At 44.6% G+C, this 17,127-nt stretch overlaps 2 protein-coding genes across 2 annotated transcripts; both read right to left on the bottom strand.

Annotated features, from left to right (window-relative positions):
* Positions 1–10,597: 10,597 nt before the first annotated feature.
* On the bottom strand, positions 10,598–12,582 carry LOC307235935 (protein Wnt-8c-like; the record flags this gene model as incomplete). The annotated part of the gene is made up of 6 exons (XM_080008194.1): positions 10,598–11,197; positions 11,392–11,534; positions 11,633–11,758; positions 12,000–12,129; positions 12,251–12,284; positions 12,506–12,582. 6 exons carry the CDS (start codon positions 12,580–12,582, stop codon positions 10,598–10,600), a joined length of 1,110 nt encoding a protein of 369 aa, XP_079864320.1.
* Positions 12,583–13,460: 878 nt separating this feature from the next.
* Positions 13,461–15,846, bottom strand: LOC307235936 (protein Wnt-8a-like; the record flags this gene model as incomplete). The annotated part of the gene is made up of 6 exons (XM_080008195.1): positions 13,461–14,027; positions 14,369–14,511; positions 14,612–14,737; positions 14,903–15,041; positions 15,596–15,629; positions 15,776–15,846. The coding sequence occupies 6 exons, from the start codon at positions 15,844–15,846 to the stop codon at positions 13,461–13,463; spliced, it is 1,080 nt and encodes a 359-aa protein (XP_079864321.1).
* Between the last annotated feature and the right edge of the window lie 1,281 nt (positions 15,847–17,127).

The following is a 17,127-nucleotide window of genomic DNA, read 5'->3' on the forward strand; positions in this document are numbered from 1 at the left end:
GGCGACGACCGAGTTCCCTCTGCCCTTGGTTGGGTTTTTTCTTTGCGTTTCCGAAAATCTTCAGCCTGGCTCTCGCGGACTCCAGTTATTTTCCGGCTTCTCATCCAAGTCTACGTTGGTCCGACGTGCGTCGCTCGAGTCGATCCCAAGGACGTTCGTCCAGGCTTCGGATTTGTCAATGCCCTGCACTCTCCTCGACGGCGCCGGACCTCCTTCCAAGGAACGCGTCGCCTCTTTGCCCTTGCTTTGTGTCAAAGATGTCACCTGTCACACCTGCTTTATCTGTTTCCCTGGAAACACCCACCGTCTGTTTTGATTGGTTGTTTTCTCAGGTGAGGAGGTTTTTTTTTTTTTTTTGTTTTTTTTCTCCTGTTGTCAGCTTTGTCAGTCCCTCCAGGCATTAACTACTTTTAATTAAGGAATTTTCCATTCTTACTGTTGCACTCCAGCTTTATGCCGTTCGTAATAAATTGTTATTCTACTGATATTACAATAAGATGATTTAATAGGTTGAGTTCAAAAAAATTGCATTATGTTTGATTATTGTTTTTGATTTTATTTAGATGTCACTGCAAAAAATTAAAAAAATATATATATAAAAAAAGACGCACAGACAGGTTTTCAGTTGTAAACATTTAGGTCCAGGCTGTCTCGTCTTGTCCATTAACAGTGAGGCCAATTTTGTGAACCCCGATGGAGATTTTTCTTTCTCATCTTAGTCATGCTCATATTTTAAACCCGATTTGCTTTATTGCTTTGAGTAACAGCTCCATGCTACATATGTTGTATATGGTGGTAAAACTTGACAACTCTGTGCTGCTGTCGCCACGTGTTGCCTGATAATGTGTAACTAATGTGACTACAGCGATAAGTGAAAATATAATGTAAAATAATAATATTAAATAATAATATTAAATAATACACATCAAACCAGTAGCCTAATAAATTAACAGACAGACGGACAGACGGACAGAGAAGACAGACATATGAGATAGACGGACAGACAGACACACAGAGCGACAGATAAGACAGACAGACAGAGATATATAGACAGACAAACAGATGAGATAAGATTGACAGAAAGATAAAGTAAGGCACGACAGGCAGGCAGGCAGGCAGACAGACAGACAGACAGATGAGATAAGATTGACAGAAAGATAAAATAAGACACGACAGACAGACAGACAGACAGACAAGACAGACATATGAGATAGACGGACAGACCCACAGAGCGACAGATAAGACAGACAGACAGAGATATATAGACAGACAAACAGATGAGATAAGATTGACAGAAAGATAAAATAAGACACGACAGACAGACAGACAGGCAGACAGACATAGACAGACATATGAGATAGACGGACAGACAGAAACACAGAACGACAGATAAGACAGACAGACAGAGATATATAGACAGACAAACAGATGAGATAAGATTGACAGAAAGATAAAATAAGGCACGACAGACAGGCAGACAGACAGGCAGACATATGAGATAGACGGATAGACAGACACAGAGCGACAGATAAGACAGACAGACAGACAGAGATATATAGACAGACAAACAGATGAGATAAGATTGACAGAAAGATAAAATAAGACACGACAGACAGACAGACAGGCAGGCAGACCAGCAGACAGACAGACAGACAGATGAGATAAGATTGACAGAAAGATAAAATAAGACACGACAGACAGACAGGCAGGCAGACAGACAGACAGACAGACATATGAGATAGACGGACAGACAGAAACACAGAACGACAGATAAGACAGACAGACAGATATATAGACAGACAAACAGATGAGATAAGATTGACAGAAAGATAAAATAAGGCACGACAGACGGGCAGACAGACAGACAGACATATGAGATAGACGGACAGACAGACACACAGAGCGACAGATAAGACAGACAGACAGAGATATATAGACAGACAAACAGATGAGATAAGATTGACAGAAAGATAAAACAAGACACGACAGACAGACAGACAGGCAGGCAGACCAGCAGACAGACAGACAGACAGATGAGATAAGATTGACAGAAAGATAAAATAAGACACGACAGACAGACAGGCAGGCAGACAGACAGACAGACAGACATATGAGATAGACGGACAGACAGAAACACAGAACGACAGATAAGACAGACAGACAGATATATAGACAGACAAACAGATGAGATAAGATTGACAGAAAGATAAAATAAGGCACGACAGACAGGCAGACAGACAGACAGACAGACAGACAGACAGACAGACATATGAGATAGACGGACAGACAGACACACAGAGCGACAGATAAGACAGACAGACAGAGATATATAGACAGACAAACAGATGAGATAAGGTTGACAGAAAGATAAAATAAGACACGACAGACAGGCAGGCAGGCAGACAGACAGACAGACAGACAGACATATGAGATAGACGGACAGACAGACACACAGAGCGACATATAAGACAGACAGACAGAGATATATAGACAGACAAACAGATGAGATAAGGTTGACAGAAAGATAAAATAAGACACGACAGACAGGCAGGCAGACAGGCAGACAGACATAATTAAATACCGGTGCTTCGCTCCGCGTGGCGGTCACGTGACGCCCCCACCGTCAGCACTGCGCGTGAGGTCCGCGGAGTCTTGAATGAAACTTTATGTGAAAATCTGCGAAACAGCGCGAAACAAGCTCCAGGCGTCACCGTAAGTTCACGGGATAAATGACGTTATTGACAATAAACCACCGTAAACCACAAGACATTAACTAGCCGTAAAACAAACAAACAAACAAACAAACAAAAAAAAAACTCGCGGATAAATGTTCGTTAAAACGGCTTTTCCCCCCCCTTCTTTGTGTTTGTTTTCATAAATCCTCGTTAAATGATGGTTGTTTGGGCTAGCCGCTAGCCGCTAGCCGCTGGCGATATTCGTCAGCGCTTCCTTTCGATAAGGGCTGTGGAGTTGTGTGCAACATGGAGGTGAGTGGGCTCCTTCAACGACCTCAATAGTAGTTCGGTATCAGCTCAATATTGCCGTTGCGTGGACGTGTGATTCTGTTTCCGCCGCCGAACTTCAGCCGAACGCTCACGACGACCCACAGCAGTTGAACAAGGACCTGGAGAGGATGATCGACGAGGTGGAGGACATCCTAGGTTGGGACATGTCCACAACACTTCACTTTCCTGCTGCAGAATGGCAATTATTGATAGAGGTTTATTGTTCACAATTAGTTTTCAAGTTTATTTTGTTTTTCCAATTTCTTTTTTTTTGGGGGGGGGGGGGGGGTTATTGTGTATTTTTTTAAATTGCATTATTGCAATTTTGCAATTTGTTTTACATTTTCTAGGTTTATTATCTGTCTGTCTGTGTGGCCCTGTCTCTTTGGTTTCGACCTGCGATGTCCTTGAGATTAATTGAGCGTCAGAGCCAGTTGAGTTATAAAAAGTGATTCTAACTAAACTAGTTCCCCTGCCATTTGTCCTGCAGTGCAGCTGAGCTGGATCAGCTACGACCTGGTGGTCCAGAGGACCAGCCCAGACCTTGTGGCCGCCGTGCAGCGGCTGGGTGAAGCTTACCGGGGGTGCAGGGCTGCCGTCTGCGGAGAACGCGAGGACAAGGAGCCAGAGAAGAACCGGGGTCCTGAGCCCAGCGATCCAGCCGCAACTCCACCGGAGAACTTGTGATGTGGCTGATTGAGGTTTCACTAGGTTTCTGTAGTGCTTAGTATTTCAAAATTAAAATGCCTGTGTATTGTCAGGCACTTTCATGTTCTATAATGTTTGTATTTATTTTACATTGAACTATCCAGGGAGAGTCCACTGAGAGCAGGGCCTAATTTGTTATGGGGCTCTGTACAGACGTTCACCTACGAAAGTAGATAGTCATGTTTGTCGCATGTGTTCATGATCTGTAATGTTTAGTCTGTTTATGTTTCTAAATATTATAGTTATAATATTATCTGTTGGTAATGACTGCAAATAACCCTTTGCAGGGTGTTCAAACATTCATCATGTGTTGTTTTGCTTGTTAATAAAAAAAAAAGACAACTGAAAATGCGTCCTGACTATTTATTTATTTATTTCTGTAGATTTTGGGCCATGTGTCATGTACCATTATATTTGCTTGACCCCCCAAATATAATTGTCTTATATATAACTTGTTTTTTGTTGTCATTTTTTTCAGATGGAAACACAGAAGAGCAACGAGGAAAGTCACTATCCTGATTTGGAACACGTTCTCAGGCAGTTGGACTCCCTCAATAACAGCATGTACCAACTGGCTTGTATGTGGTACCGTTTATCCTTATCCCATTTCCTTAACCCTACATAAGATTAGTTAAAGGCAGAAAAATAACCTTTGCTGAGAAGCGCTTTGCATATATGCAAAGCATATAATGTAACCAGGTTTGTTAGATCCCAAACACAATATCCACTGAAAGATTACTGTCCTGACTGATGTAACTATGCATGTAAAGTCAAGTGGTATCAAGGGAACTTACGTGAGACAGCAATCCAAGTGCCCATTGTGTTGTCAGAACTGATATATATTTAAAAAAAAAAAAAGTATTGAAAATGCATACCACGAAGCCTGCAGACTAGAGAATGTCAGGTTTGTAAGATCAAAGGTCAAAAGTGTAGATAGAAGTTTGGTGCTGTGCTTCACTGACATGTCCCTCTGAAAAATGGCATCTCAGGTCAAACAGGAGGAACAAAAAAGTACAGAATACTGATTGCACAGCTGAGGTGGGTGTAGGGGGAATTTACTGAAACTGTTCTACAATAGTGACAGTTGTGTGCTCCAATGCCTATAACTTCTGAAATGATAGGGAACGTCTGGCAACTATTGTTCAAAAATATTTCGTGTTTGGAAGAAAAACGTACGCGTAATTATGCCCAATCGTTGAGGTAATTACCTTATGATATACAGTTCTGTTCTGTAGAGGTCACTGTTGCCAGTATGACGTGAGCCACCATGATATACCAGTCATGCTGGTAGTTGGAAGATAGTGGTGTCGAGTGTTACTCCGCTTACTCAGAACAGTGTTCCTGGTCGGCAGGGCCCCTGACACCAGTTTACTGTCTACTGGGCCCTACAGGCGAGGTAATTTGCCACTGTGTGATCCTCTCACTATGTCCGAAAGTGTTGATTTGAAATTTTCCTGCTCTGCTTCATGTTTCTTTCGATGAGTGAGTTTTCCCTGTGGCTCCTTCTCCCATTTATTCTGTCAAATTTTCTTGTACCAAAAAGGTCTCACCTACACAGTTTGTATGACAGGAGAAACATTTCACATTTTTTCTTAAATTCAATCCTGCCCCAACAACTGGTGAAGATTTTTCTAGGGTTTTGCAGGTGTTTACTTGTGGCAACATCTTGTGTTTTGGATTAAACCCAGTTTCCGTGGTTCTGCCCACAGTGCGGACACAGCTCCTACAGTGTGATCTGATTGTATCTGTCGGCCACCCGGACAAGATGGCGATTCTGCAAGCAACAGAGGAGGGACCACAGCCTGTACCAGATACTGGGTTAGAGCAGCAGTGAGTGGTTTGTATGTAGTAGGAATCTACATATAAGCTTGTTTGTTTGTAAAAGGACCACGTTATTCATGGTTTACGAAAATATTTTATTTCACTGCTCAATCTGTTTTATTAGAAATGTAATAAGTAAGTCAGGAATTAGATGCATGACAACCGCTGGAAAAGCGGGAACGTGTTGTATACTGGGGCGAGGTGATTGGCGGGTTAGATGAAATCACGCATTTAGAAATGCCTCTCACATCTACACACAAACAGATAGGCTCGACGAGGCACTGCGTGGCTCAGCGTGCCGCAGGGTGGGGCAGGTAGCACTGACGGCGTGCTCTGGCACTTCGATCTGTAGCAGCAGCAGTGAAGTACATGTGAAATGGTCAATCACCTCTCTGACCCCATGAAAACTGCAGCAAACTGAAATAAAATGGTCAAAGAAGCAATGGCAACAGGCCAGCAAAAAAAAAACAATCTGTTGGCCATGGCCTGAGGTGAACCCTCGCCAAGACTTTAGAAAAAAAAAAAAAATAATTTAATTTGTAGCTGAAGCCAGCATTATTAGATTACCTCGCTATTCTCCCTGTGCCCAAAATATTGTAGTTACCTTGGTCACATATCTAAATATTAAACCTTCCCTTGGCTCAGCACCATCAAGGTGTATGGCTGCTTGAAGGGGCCCTTTGAACTGTCCCTCGCGCCAAATGTCCCATCCTTACACACACCCAGAAACACAAACACTATCATGTTCGTGTCTTGTCTTGCTCTGTGATCGAGAAAATGCTGTAAAAAGGTGCATGTGTGTGTTTCTGCTCAACTAGACGTAGTGTGTGTGGCCCAGCCCACGCTGATCTCGTTCACCCGTCCGAGGGCAGCTTCTTCCCTACTCCTGGCCACCTGTCCACTGGACCATCCTGGATCCATAACCTGGGTCAAAGCCACATAAAGAACTAGAAAAAACTACTTTCATGCTTAGTTATCCATAGTTTTAAAAGAAATTGGTGATGTTTGTGGACTTCATGTAGTTGTTATTGTAATAAACCTGAAAACAAACCAAAGAAAAAAAGGATTCATTTATCAATCCAGCATCACATAGTATAAGATTGCCATTTATTTTGCTACAACATTGCCATCTGCTGTCCAATTTCCAAAATCACATGATGACTGAGGAGCTCCTTACCTTTGTTTTTCCCAAATAGGAAATACTAACCTTAGCGTCATGTTGCACTGCTGACTAAACCACTTGACTGAATTTAAAGAACATATATCACATTCTTCGAATATAGTTTTGTTACACTTAAATTGTAGTTAAAAAAAAAAGAAAGTTATAACAAGTAGAGAAAAATGCTCTTGTTTGATATGTGTATGTGAGTGTGATTGTAGGTTTAAAGGTTATTTGGGTTTATAGAAGTTGTTGAAAAGGTTACCCACGGGAGCTTGATGGTCTACTGGGCCCATTTATTTGACAGGACACTTTCGACCTGCAGGTAGAATACCCTTTACGCCCTCTCCTGGTGGTATGGTTGGAAGTGCAACAATGAGAGCCTTCAAAATATTGTATGTTACAAGTACTATATATGCCCCTACTTGATACTTGAAGAATTGTCAGTGGACCAGCCAAAGCTCCAGGGCTGTATGCTTCCCTCAATAATGGGATTTGCTGGACAGGCTGGGGATTTGGATCGATATTTTCCATACAATACCTTTGTTGTGGGCCTGTTATTTACTTATTTTAAAGAAAACATTTCATCACTGAGCTCAGTGACCTCACACACTGGAGACTGCTGGTTTCCGTGACTTCTGGGCGGGCCGGCCCATTTTCGCCAGAGAATGTCACCTGATAAAACAGCTCATTTCAGACCTCTAGAGCGCTTCCTTTAAGGCAAACCTCTGAAAATGCAACTGTTGTTTGTTCTGCTTAATGCGTTCTTTTTAAAATTATTATTATGGGAAGATAGGGCGGTTGCTGTTCGGGCGAAATGTACGCTCACGCTGCTGGGATTGACTGCATGAGGATGTGAGAATCGGGGCGACTGATGTGGTCTGTCAGTGGTGACTGAGACAGAATCTGCACAGACAGAAAGAGACATCTCATATAAATGTTTGTTTGTGTGGGAGGGGGTGGCTAGGTAGTTGTTAGTAAGTCATGAACAAGTTCAGTCATTGGACATGAAGTTATGTGAATCTAGTGTATTGTGTATTTAAGAAAAATCACCAATCCTTATTGTTCTCCTGACTTTGTGGTATCCTTTCTCACCGACGCTCCAGGACAATAGTCACTGCCGAGTGCATTATCCCTACATCCTATTTTTTATATGACTCAGGACAGATTACTTTTCTTTCCCTGATGCACATAGTAGCACCAGTTGTCATAGTTCTGCTTTCGGTACCGAGGGATTGACCCTGAGGTGTGGCCACGCTCTGTGTTGGGGGAGCTCCTGGGTGTCTGCAAAGGGGGGCACCTTGCAGTCCTTGCCCTCCTTGCAGTCACTAAAGTCAGACAGTCACATAGCAAAGGTCATCTGCATATAGTCAGCCAGAGCACTGGCATTACATCCCATCACTACCATCTTTGGGAGCAATACTGTAAAAGTTTGCGGTTGACGAAAAGCATTTGCTCTCCATTATGGAAGAATATAAAAACCAGATGCTTGAGATTCGCAAAAGTGTATAAAGCCAGCAGTCAGTAAGCAGTGCTCTGTGTTTGGTAGGAGGGAGATAGTGTGACTTCTTAGCACCGCCTTTTCTGACACAACGTGCTGAGCTATAAAGAAGGTTCAGCGCTCAGAGAAGCTGATAAAAGATATGCTTGTGCACAACATAGGCTGGGTGTATCTCTATAAAAACAGACGCATTTAAAGCTAGGGGTCAAGTTTTTTTTGTTTTTTTCCCCACCTCTGAGATAGGCCTACCACAGGGCTGCAGCTACTTTTGAGGTGAATATTCCCGCCTCATTTTAATGTCGTCTGACCCGGCGCTTACTAACGCGAACTTGTAATGACGTAGAAATGACAGTTCCTGGCTGATGCATGTCTGGGTGAGCTTTTTGAACAAGGCTTGGGGCTTCAGCCCACTCTGACTGCGTGGGGACTCTTTGGTATCTCACACCCGGGTGACAGAGGAGGGTCGGGCCGGGCCAGATGCAAGGGCAGATCCATCACAGTGAGAACCCCACCGAGACCCTTGGGCCTGTCTGTGGGAACACAGGAGTCATCTTGGGGGGTCCCGGCGGGAGATCCCCCGCCCCCCCCTACCATCGGCTCCCGGGTTAGGAAACAAACCCCCAGGAATGCCACGGTTTAGGGCCACTGTAGAGGAAAGTCAAGAAAACACCATTTTAAAGCAGTGTCAAACTCATACGAGTTGTGTGAAGTATATCACTATGTACCAGTTAGATTTCAGATATATAAGGACAATATGGGTACAGTTTTTGGGGGAATATGACAGCGTTCATGTAGTACTCGGAAGAGAGCAGAAACAATGGGTGGATACCTCAGGGCCGACTTAATTAGCACACAGCAGGTATAGGCCTGGGAAACATGCGGCCCTAACCTGCCCGCCCACACTGCAGCAAATAATTCTCCGAGGCAAACGACAAATGGACAGAGACTCGTGGTCTGTCACTTTATATTGTGTGATTAACATATTTTGATGTGCTGTGCGTCGGTCGTGGTAACGGTACAGCTTTTGTGCATTGTAATTTTGAAATTGTTTTTAATTTAGACTCCCTCTTTGTTTTCTTATTCTTCACACGTTTTTAAAAAGGCCTTGCTGTGTTTGCACATTTCAAAACTCACGGGGAAAGATTATATTGGATGTAGGTAAGAGCTCACCAAGTCTGATTTAAAATGATATATATATATATTTAAAAGCAACAGTTGTCCAAGGCCTTCTCCCATATAATAGTTTAGTGAAGATTGTGAAAGAGTCAAGCGACCAACCCCCTTTCTATTAGTCCCCAAAACCCCGCTGCCACAGGCATGGACCCCCTGATGAAGGCAAAGTCCCTGTCATTGCTCTTTTTATCTGATGTCTTGCAGATTTGTGACACTTCCAGCAGAGAAGAGGATTTTTTTTGGGGGGGGGGGGGCAAGTAAGAAGTGGAAGGGAACAAGACCTCTCAGACATAGACAATGGGAAATAGCTTTGAGGGTTTTCCTAAAGATAGACAGGAACTTTATTCATCCCCAGAGGGAAATTGTAGAAATAAATTGATTGGAAAAAATAAATCTGAATTAATTTGTGTTAAAGGTGCAGAGGTGCCTATTGACAATTATTTCAATGCTCTTTAGATATACTAAGCAAGTCTGGTCCATATTTAATATGTTCAATAACTAAATCCAGACTTGTAGGCTACAACACATTGGTGTTATGTCAATTCAGCCCCGCCCCCTGGATTTCACTTGTAATTGTAATGCGTTTTGACCTTTGGGATGCTGAAAGGAGTGAGCTGCTGGATTAGCATGCCAAATACTTCATTTACCAGTGGAAATGCTCTCTAATTCGACCTTCAAAGCGTCGCTGCTCTTAGAACGTGGCCAATACACGTCCACATCAAAGTGTGGGAGATGTCAGATCAGCACTGCCGTGTGGTGCAAACTGGATATCATCCATGTAATCCCCCTTTGTACGTGTATTCGCACCAAATTCTTATTCAAAGGGAAAAAACCTGCTTCGGTTCCTGAATTGTGTCCTTCCGTAAGCCTAATACTAGACTAGACGAGAATTTAGAGTGGCCAACACTGGACCGCCAGTTTGCATTCCATTTTACAAAGGGCGGCGGACAAGGTTTCATGTTGGAAAAAAATAGCCTATTTATTTTATTATATTTTATTTATTATATATTTTTTTTCAAGATTTACAAACTTTTGAACGGGTTAATTTGACCCGTAACACACCGGGATGGTTAAAAGAACACGCGATACATATATATATATAATGGATTTCACATTTACAAAAGACACATGAGGTAAAAAATAACGTAAAAAGTGCAAATATCAGGCATGTGCCATGCAGTGATTACAGTGATGCCTTCAGCTGGATCCTGCGGAACGTGTCGTTTGGAACTAGTCCACTCTCCCCTTCTGCAGGGTGGGGCGCTTGGGCGCGCGGTGTCTCCTCCTAAATCCTTGTCCGTGGTGTGGACCGTGGTGGTGTCCGCCGTCACTCCTTGCGCACACATGCGTGAGCACCACCCTGGAGCAGTCCTCGCACTGGACCCTGCAGCACCAGTGGAAGGTGCACTTGCAGCTGCTCGACACCTCCGTGCGCCTCTCCTCCACCCGCAGGCCGCAGTCGTGGCACAGCCTGCGGCAACTGCGCTTCTCCCACGGGGTGAGGCCGCTGCCGGCCTGCAGACACTGGCGGCCCTCGGTGCCGTGGAGCCCCAGCGTGGAGTTCTTCCTGCAGTAGTCCGGAGAGTCCTCCAGGTAGACCAGCTCCGTGCGGGCGACGCCGATGGACGATGCGCCGCGGCCGCCGTCCGCGCTGTTGGCGGCCCGAGGTCTCGTCTGGTCCAGGTCCAGCATGTGGGCCTGCTGGTGCTTGGCCTTCAGGTGGTTCCCGACTTCTCTGAAGTCGGAGAGCTGCGTCCAGCAGGTCTTCACGCTGCAGCTCTCTGACATGCCGTGGCATCTGCACATGCGCTTCATAGTCGCTTTCACGGCCTGAATTGGGAAATTAAAATCGGGGAAAGAAAAATGGATCATGAGTCCTGAAAACGAATGCATGAAATTGAAGTTTAAATTAAAAAATAGAATAAACAATTAATTAAAATGACTACCACTACTTCTACTACCAATAATAATTATTATTATTATAACCACGAACACCACCATCATCCTCATCGTAACGAACTCACCAGCCGTCCGGCCTCGTTGTTGTGCAAGTTCACCGCAGCCCTGGAGTCCTGTCCGGTCTCCAGCGCGTCCACGTACTGTTTGGAGACCCTCTCTCCGAACTCCACGTTGTCACTGCATCCACCCCAGAGCCACCCACGCCCACCTGCGGGACGAAAGATTGAAAAAAATTGAGTCACAAATCCAAAGTCGAGGGTAAGACGACGAGTAGACAATTTTTTTTTTTCTAAATAAAAGCCTCACCGAGTTCGCCGTTCTTGGAGACGTCGCAGCCGCAATTTTCCAGGTCTCCCAGGCTGCAGTTCCGTGTCAAGGTGTACATAACCCCCGCTGCGCTGATGGCGTGCACGAAGGACGTCTCTCTGGTGGCTGTGGTGAAAATATAAAGCGTGGGCATTGAAGTCCGACGCAATGTAGACCCCTTTACGCACGGGCATTGAACGCGTGCCATTTTACGCACCAGCCTCAAGTTGCAGGCGTCCTATCAGATGAGTTAATTTTACTGTCAGGGGGTTTCTCCTATCTATTCACCAGGAAAAGTGGATCCCTGTGTTCAGGTTAGGTTTGTTCGGGAGTTATTAGGGCGGGAATGCTCTGTAGAGAAACGTACCGCTCCGGGATCCCTTGAGCTGGAGAGCGCTGTCGGGACAGTTCCATCGGTCCCACGCAAACTGGTGTTTGCACTCCTCGATTCCGTTCTGCGCTCCCATCTGCACGCTGCTTGCATAGGTCAAATACGCCTGGAGACGGAGAGAGAGGCAGGGTTCGGGGAGGCATTAATGACCCCAAATCGTTAATGATCTAAAATCCTGCCCCACCCCTCGCTGTTAAAATAGTTATTAGAATTTATTAAGGCCTTACCTTGGGTCCGGTCATTAGTAGGTTATTTGCAACCCTAATGAGAAGAACGAACGCGAAAAGATAATTAGAAAACCTGTAAAAATATTACGACAAGGGCCAGTCCTCAAATCAAATCATAATGATTAAAAAAAAAAAAACTTACCAAGCTTTTACCAGAAGGGCTTTGTAGTGAGTAAAGGTCAACAGCCAAAATAACGAGTAAATCATTTTAGTACATGGGTCTACTTCTCCACAAGTCGAGAAAATGAGATCCACTCTCCGGCGTGCTCCAACTTTCCCTTCTTTATTTGGGAACACGGGGAACAAATGAAGCTCTCGTCCTTTGTCTCCATTGTGCGTGGAAGCTGATTGGGCCGATCAGGAAACGCCTCTGCGCACTTCAAAGGCCGCATCGCTCCGCAGTTTATCTTCCACCCCGAGGCTCCATCACACCGCAGTTCCCATTAAGGAGTTAAATCCCGGGGCCCCGCAGAGCCAGGGGACCACGACACCAGCACGCCAATATACAAAGGAATCACAATGGCATACTTTTTTTTTTTTTTTTTTTGATACTGGGGAAATCAAACCGAGGCTGTGCATATTATTAAAATATTTATTTGGTATTGTTAAAAACTATAATACATAATAAACAATGACATAAAACCATTTCCAGGCAGTCTGAAAAAAAGATTAATCAATAACAAGGACAAAATACTTCTCATAAAAAAAACATTAAAGTGGTTATCCGTAAGATTATTTGTTTAAAAAAAAAAATCACATTTGATGCTTTTTAAGGTGGCACTTTTGAAGAACCAGCTATTCAGGGTGTATAACATGCATTACGCATGTGCTCCTCTGTATGTTGCTTCCATTGTTGGCGGCGGGGCCTGCTACGAGCAAGAAGTGAAAGGCAGCCGTTGTGGATTTCATAAAGGAATACCAGGATGTTGAAATAAAGTTGCCTTCTCCAATGAAATTCTTGGACTTGGAGTGTAATCCAAAATTACCACTTTAAAGGTTCCCCATGAAGACAATTTGTCCCCATGAATCCAATCAAATGTCTATCAAATACAAATTAAGTGCAGAATATACCAGAATATGCCTAGAATGTGAGACTCAATCCAGAAATAGCAGAGACATTCAAGTTGCTGACATGATAAATAATGAGCATTAAAGATCTGATTTTGGTAACATTTTTTTTTTTTTTTTTTGAATCATCAATTTTTTTAGATCACTGCTTGTGTGTGCGATGCTTCCGCTTGGTTTTATTCTGCGGCTTCCTCCCCCTCTCCCTGCGTGCACAGTAGTATTTGGTAACCACGTGCGTGCACCGCTCGCACTTGACGGTGCAGCACCAGTGGAATTTACAGTTGCAGCTGCTGACCACCTCCATGCGCTTCTCCTCCACCCGCAGGCCGCAGTCGTGGCAGAGCCTGCGGCAGCTCCGTCGCTCCCACTGGGACATGTTCTTGCCTCCCTGGAGACACTCGCGGCCCTCGGTGCCCCGCAGGCCCAGGCTGCGGTTCCTGGCGCAGTAGTCTGGGGAGTCCTCCAGGTAGATCAGCTCCGTGCGGGCCACGCCGCTGAAGGCGTCCGGGATGGCTCCCCGGTTGACGGCGCTGTTCCCGGCCTTCATCCTCCTCTTGTCCATCTCCAGCTTCTTGGCCTGTTGGTGCTTGGCCTTCAGGTGGTTTCCCACGTGCCTGAACTCGGGCAGCTGCATCCAGCAGGTCTGGATGCTGCAGCTCCCCGACACCCCGTGGCACTTGCAGGCCCTCCTCATGGTGGCTTTGACAGCCTGTCAATATAGAAATGTCCATGAATTAGACAAAATACTTTTAGAGTGGCCAACACTGGAGCTACAGTATGCAGTCCATTTTACTAAGGGCAGCGGAAAAGGTTTCAAGTTGATAAAAATAGCCTATCCAGGATGACCAGCTACAGTATTTAAGTGACCAACTCCAGATCAAGACCAATGCCTTGGTCAAGGGCCAGGCAGGAATCCTGGCATGCATGTATTTTAGGGTGGGAGACAGTCAACAGTAAAACAAGGAGTTTTCCCCATACTTATATATCTTTTATGTGTCTCAATGCATGAGATACAATAAAACCAAAATCACAAATTAAATTATATCTCACCAGTCTCCCTGCCTCGTTGTTGTGGAGGTTCACTGCCGCGCGCGAATCATGGCCATTCTCAAGAGCGTCCACGAACTGTTTGGAAATCTTCTCCCCGAACAGGGCATTGTCGCTGCATCCACCCCAAATCCACCCTCTGCCACCTGGGGATCAGAGACCACTTTGTTACATTCCAGTCATGCAGGGCGTGGTTACACCAGACCGGACGGGGACGATCCCTCCCGCACGATGCACTTCACTCACCCATCTGTCCTATTTTGGAGTCGTCGCATCCGCAGTTGTCAAAATCCCCCATGCTGCAGTTCTTCGTCAGGGTGTACATCACCCCAGCCGCGCTGATGGCGTGGACGAAGGATGTCTCCCTTGTGGCTAAAGTCGCAAAGAGAGAAAGCCACATTCATGCATCATCACGATACCCACGGAACGCAGCGTGAAGGTTGATCTTCCGGCTGTTGTTTTCTTTTTTTTGCCAACATATGAGTTGAAAATACACGTAAGCATAGATCAGAATAGGCGGCTCTGGGCTGCTCTTACCGCTGCGGATGCCGTTGTGCGTGGACAGCTGGAGGGCGCTCTCCGGACAGTTCCACCGGTCCCACGCAAACTGGTGCTTGCACTCCTGGATTCCACTCTGCGCGCCCACCTGCACGCTGCTGGCGTAGGTCAGGAAGGCCTTTGGAAAGGAAGCGAGGGAACGCGTGATTTACAGTGCGTGGTATGAATCAAGAAATACAATAAGAAAAAGTAGATAGACAGACGGACCGACGGGCAGACAGGCAGACAGGCAGACAGACAGACAGATGGACAGACGGGCAGACAGAGGGGCAGACAGACAGGCAGGCAGACAGACAGGAAGGCAGACAGACAGACAGATGGACAGACAGGCAGACAGACAGACAGACGGGCAGGCAGGCAGGCAGACAGACAGGCAGGCAGACAAACAGACAGACAGATATATAGATAGACAGACAGACAGACAGACAGACAGACAGACAGATAGAGGGATAGATAGATAGATAGACAGATAGATAGATAGATAGATAGATAGATACAGACAGACAGATAGATAGATAGATAGATAGAGGGATAGATAGATAGATAGACAGATAGATAGATAGATAGATAGACGGACAGACAGATAGATAGACAGACAGACAGACAGACAGACAGACAGACAGACAGATAGATAGATAGATGGATAGATTAGATTAGATGGGGTTTTTTTACCTTGGGTCCAGTCATGAGGAAGTTATTCACAGACCTAGAAAGCGGAGGGGAAAAAAATAAATCATAAAAGCTTCTTTTTAATTACGTTCTCACCATCCACATTGCACGACAAAAATACAAATGAAAATCAATATCTGATGCCGTGTAATACATTTCTTTGCCAAAAATCAAGTGACATACCAAGCGGAAGCCAACAGCACATGGCAGAACATGGAGAAAGCCAGGCCTTTGAGGTGATGCCAGGGTCCCATGGCAGCTCGGGAGTGGTGTGTGATCCGGGGTGGGAGAGAGGAGCAGGGGACTGGCCTCCACCGGCGACACCGCCCGGTGATATTTATACCGTCTCCCCCAGTTGATTGGCAGATTTGTCCCGTGGGTAGCGTGGAGTTGTGAAAACGGCCCCAGAGAGAGGGGGACATTGATTGCCGCGTCTTCCACAGACAGGCAGGAGACGTCGGCGCATAAATGCACTTCAAAGAGCGGACGCAGACAGCCAAACAGCCCCCATCCACCCATTCATCCACCCATTCATCCACCCATTCATCCACCCATTCATCCACCCGTTCATCCACTCATCCATCCACCCATTCATTCACCTGTCGTTCCCAGGCTGCAGCCATGGACTTTCCCACGAACTGAGACAAGCGCATTTTATTTATTTATTTGTTTTTTTGCATGATCCCTCTTGCGCAGTACAGTATACTGGTATCAACAGCGTTGTAATATTGTTTGAAAATAACCTTGCTTAAATTCATGAAATCCACATTTCTTTGGCGTGCTCATCTTGAAATTGAGAAAATAAGATGACCATTTTAAGTTGAGGAAGCAATACATGTTTAACAAATTTGAGCATTTTTAAAAATTGATCCAAACACTAAAATCCAACATTTTTAAGTGCAGTATAAGTAATAATAATAATAATAATAATAATAATAATAATGATAATAATAATAATAATAATACAGTTATTGAATAACATTAAATAATAATGGTTTTTGTTTTTTATATGCTGCCAAATAAATATTTCATTCAAATATCTACTAGAAGTGTGTTTGAGAGGGGTTGGAAAGACAATTCTTTGGGAAATGACACTGTAGTCCTGGGGGGCACAGGGTGACTACAAAGCAGTAAAGTCTTTAAGCAGCCCCACAATACAGTCATGTAAATAACGGATCACACCTCGGCGACATTGGCATCGGCGCGATAATAGGATAATAGATGTTTCCTTGGGAAACAACTCGGTGTGAAAACAGTCTGGGATTTACGGGAGGGACACAAAACAAATAACAAATAAAATGGTAATTGTTATAGGAGGTATATTTGACTCCAGGGTCATAAAATATAAACGTAATATGTGCTGGATTATTACTCTTTTTCAATTATATATATTTTTTTCTCGCCTCTGCTGTTGTATTGTTTTTTTCCCCCCATTCATTCACGAAACCATGATGATATCACTTATTTTATTATATATAGTATTATTATTTAATGTCCATGGAGTTTCATCAAAGGTGAGAGAGGCCAACTCACGC

Source organism: Zeus faber, assembly GCF_960531495.2.
Source record: "Zeus faber genome assembly, chromosome: 10".
Taxonomy (NCBI): domain Eukaryota; kingdom Metazoa; phylum Chordata; class Actinopteri; order Zeiformes; family Zeidae; genus Zeus; species Zeus faber.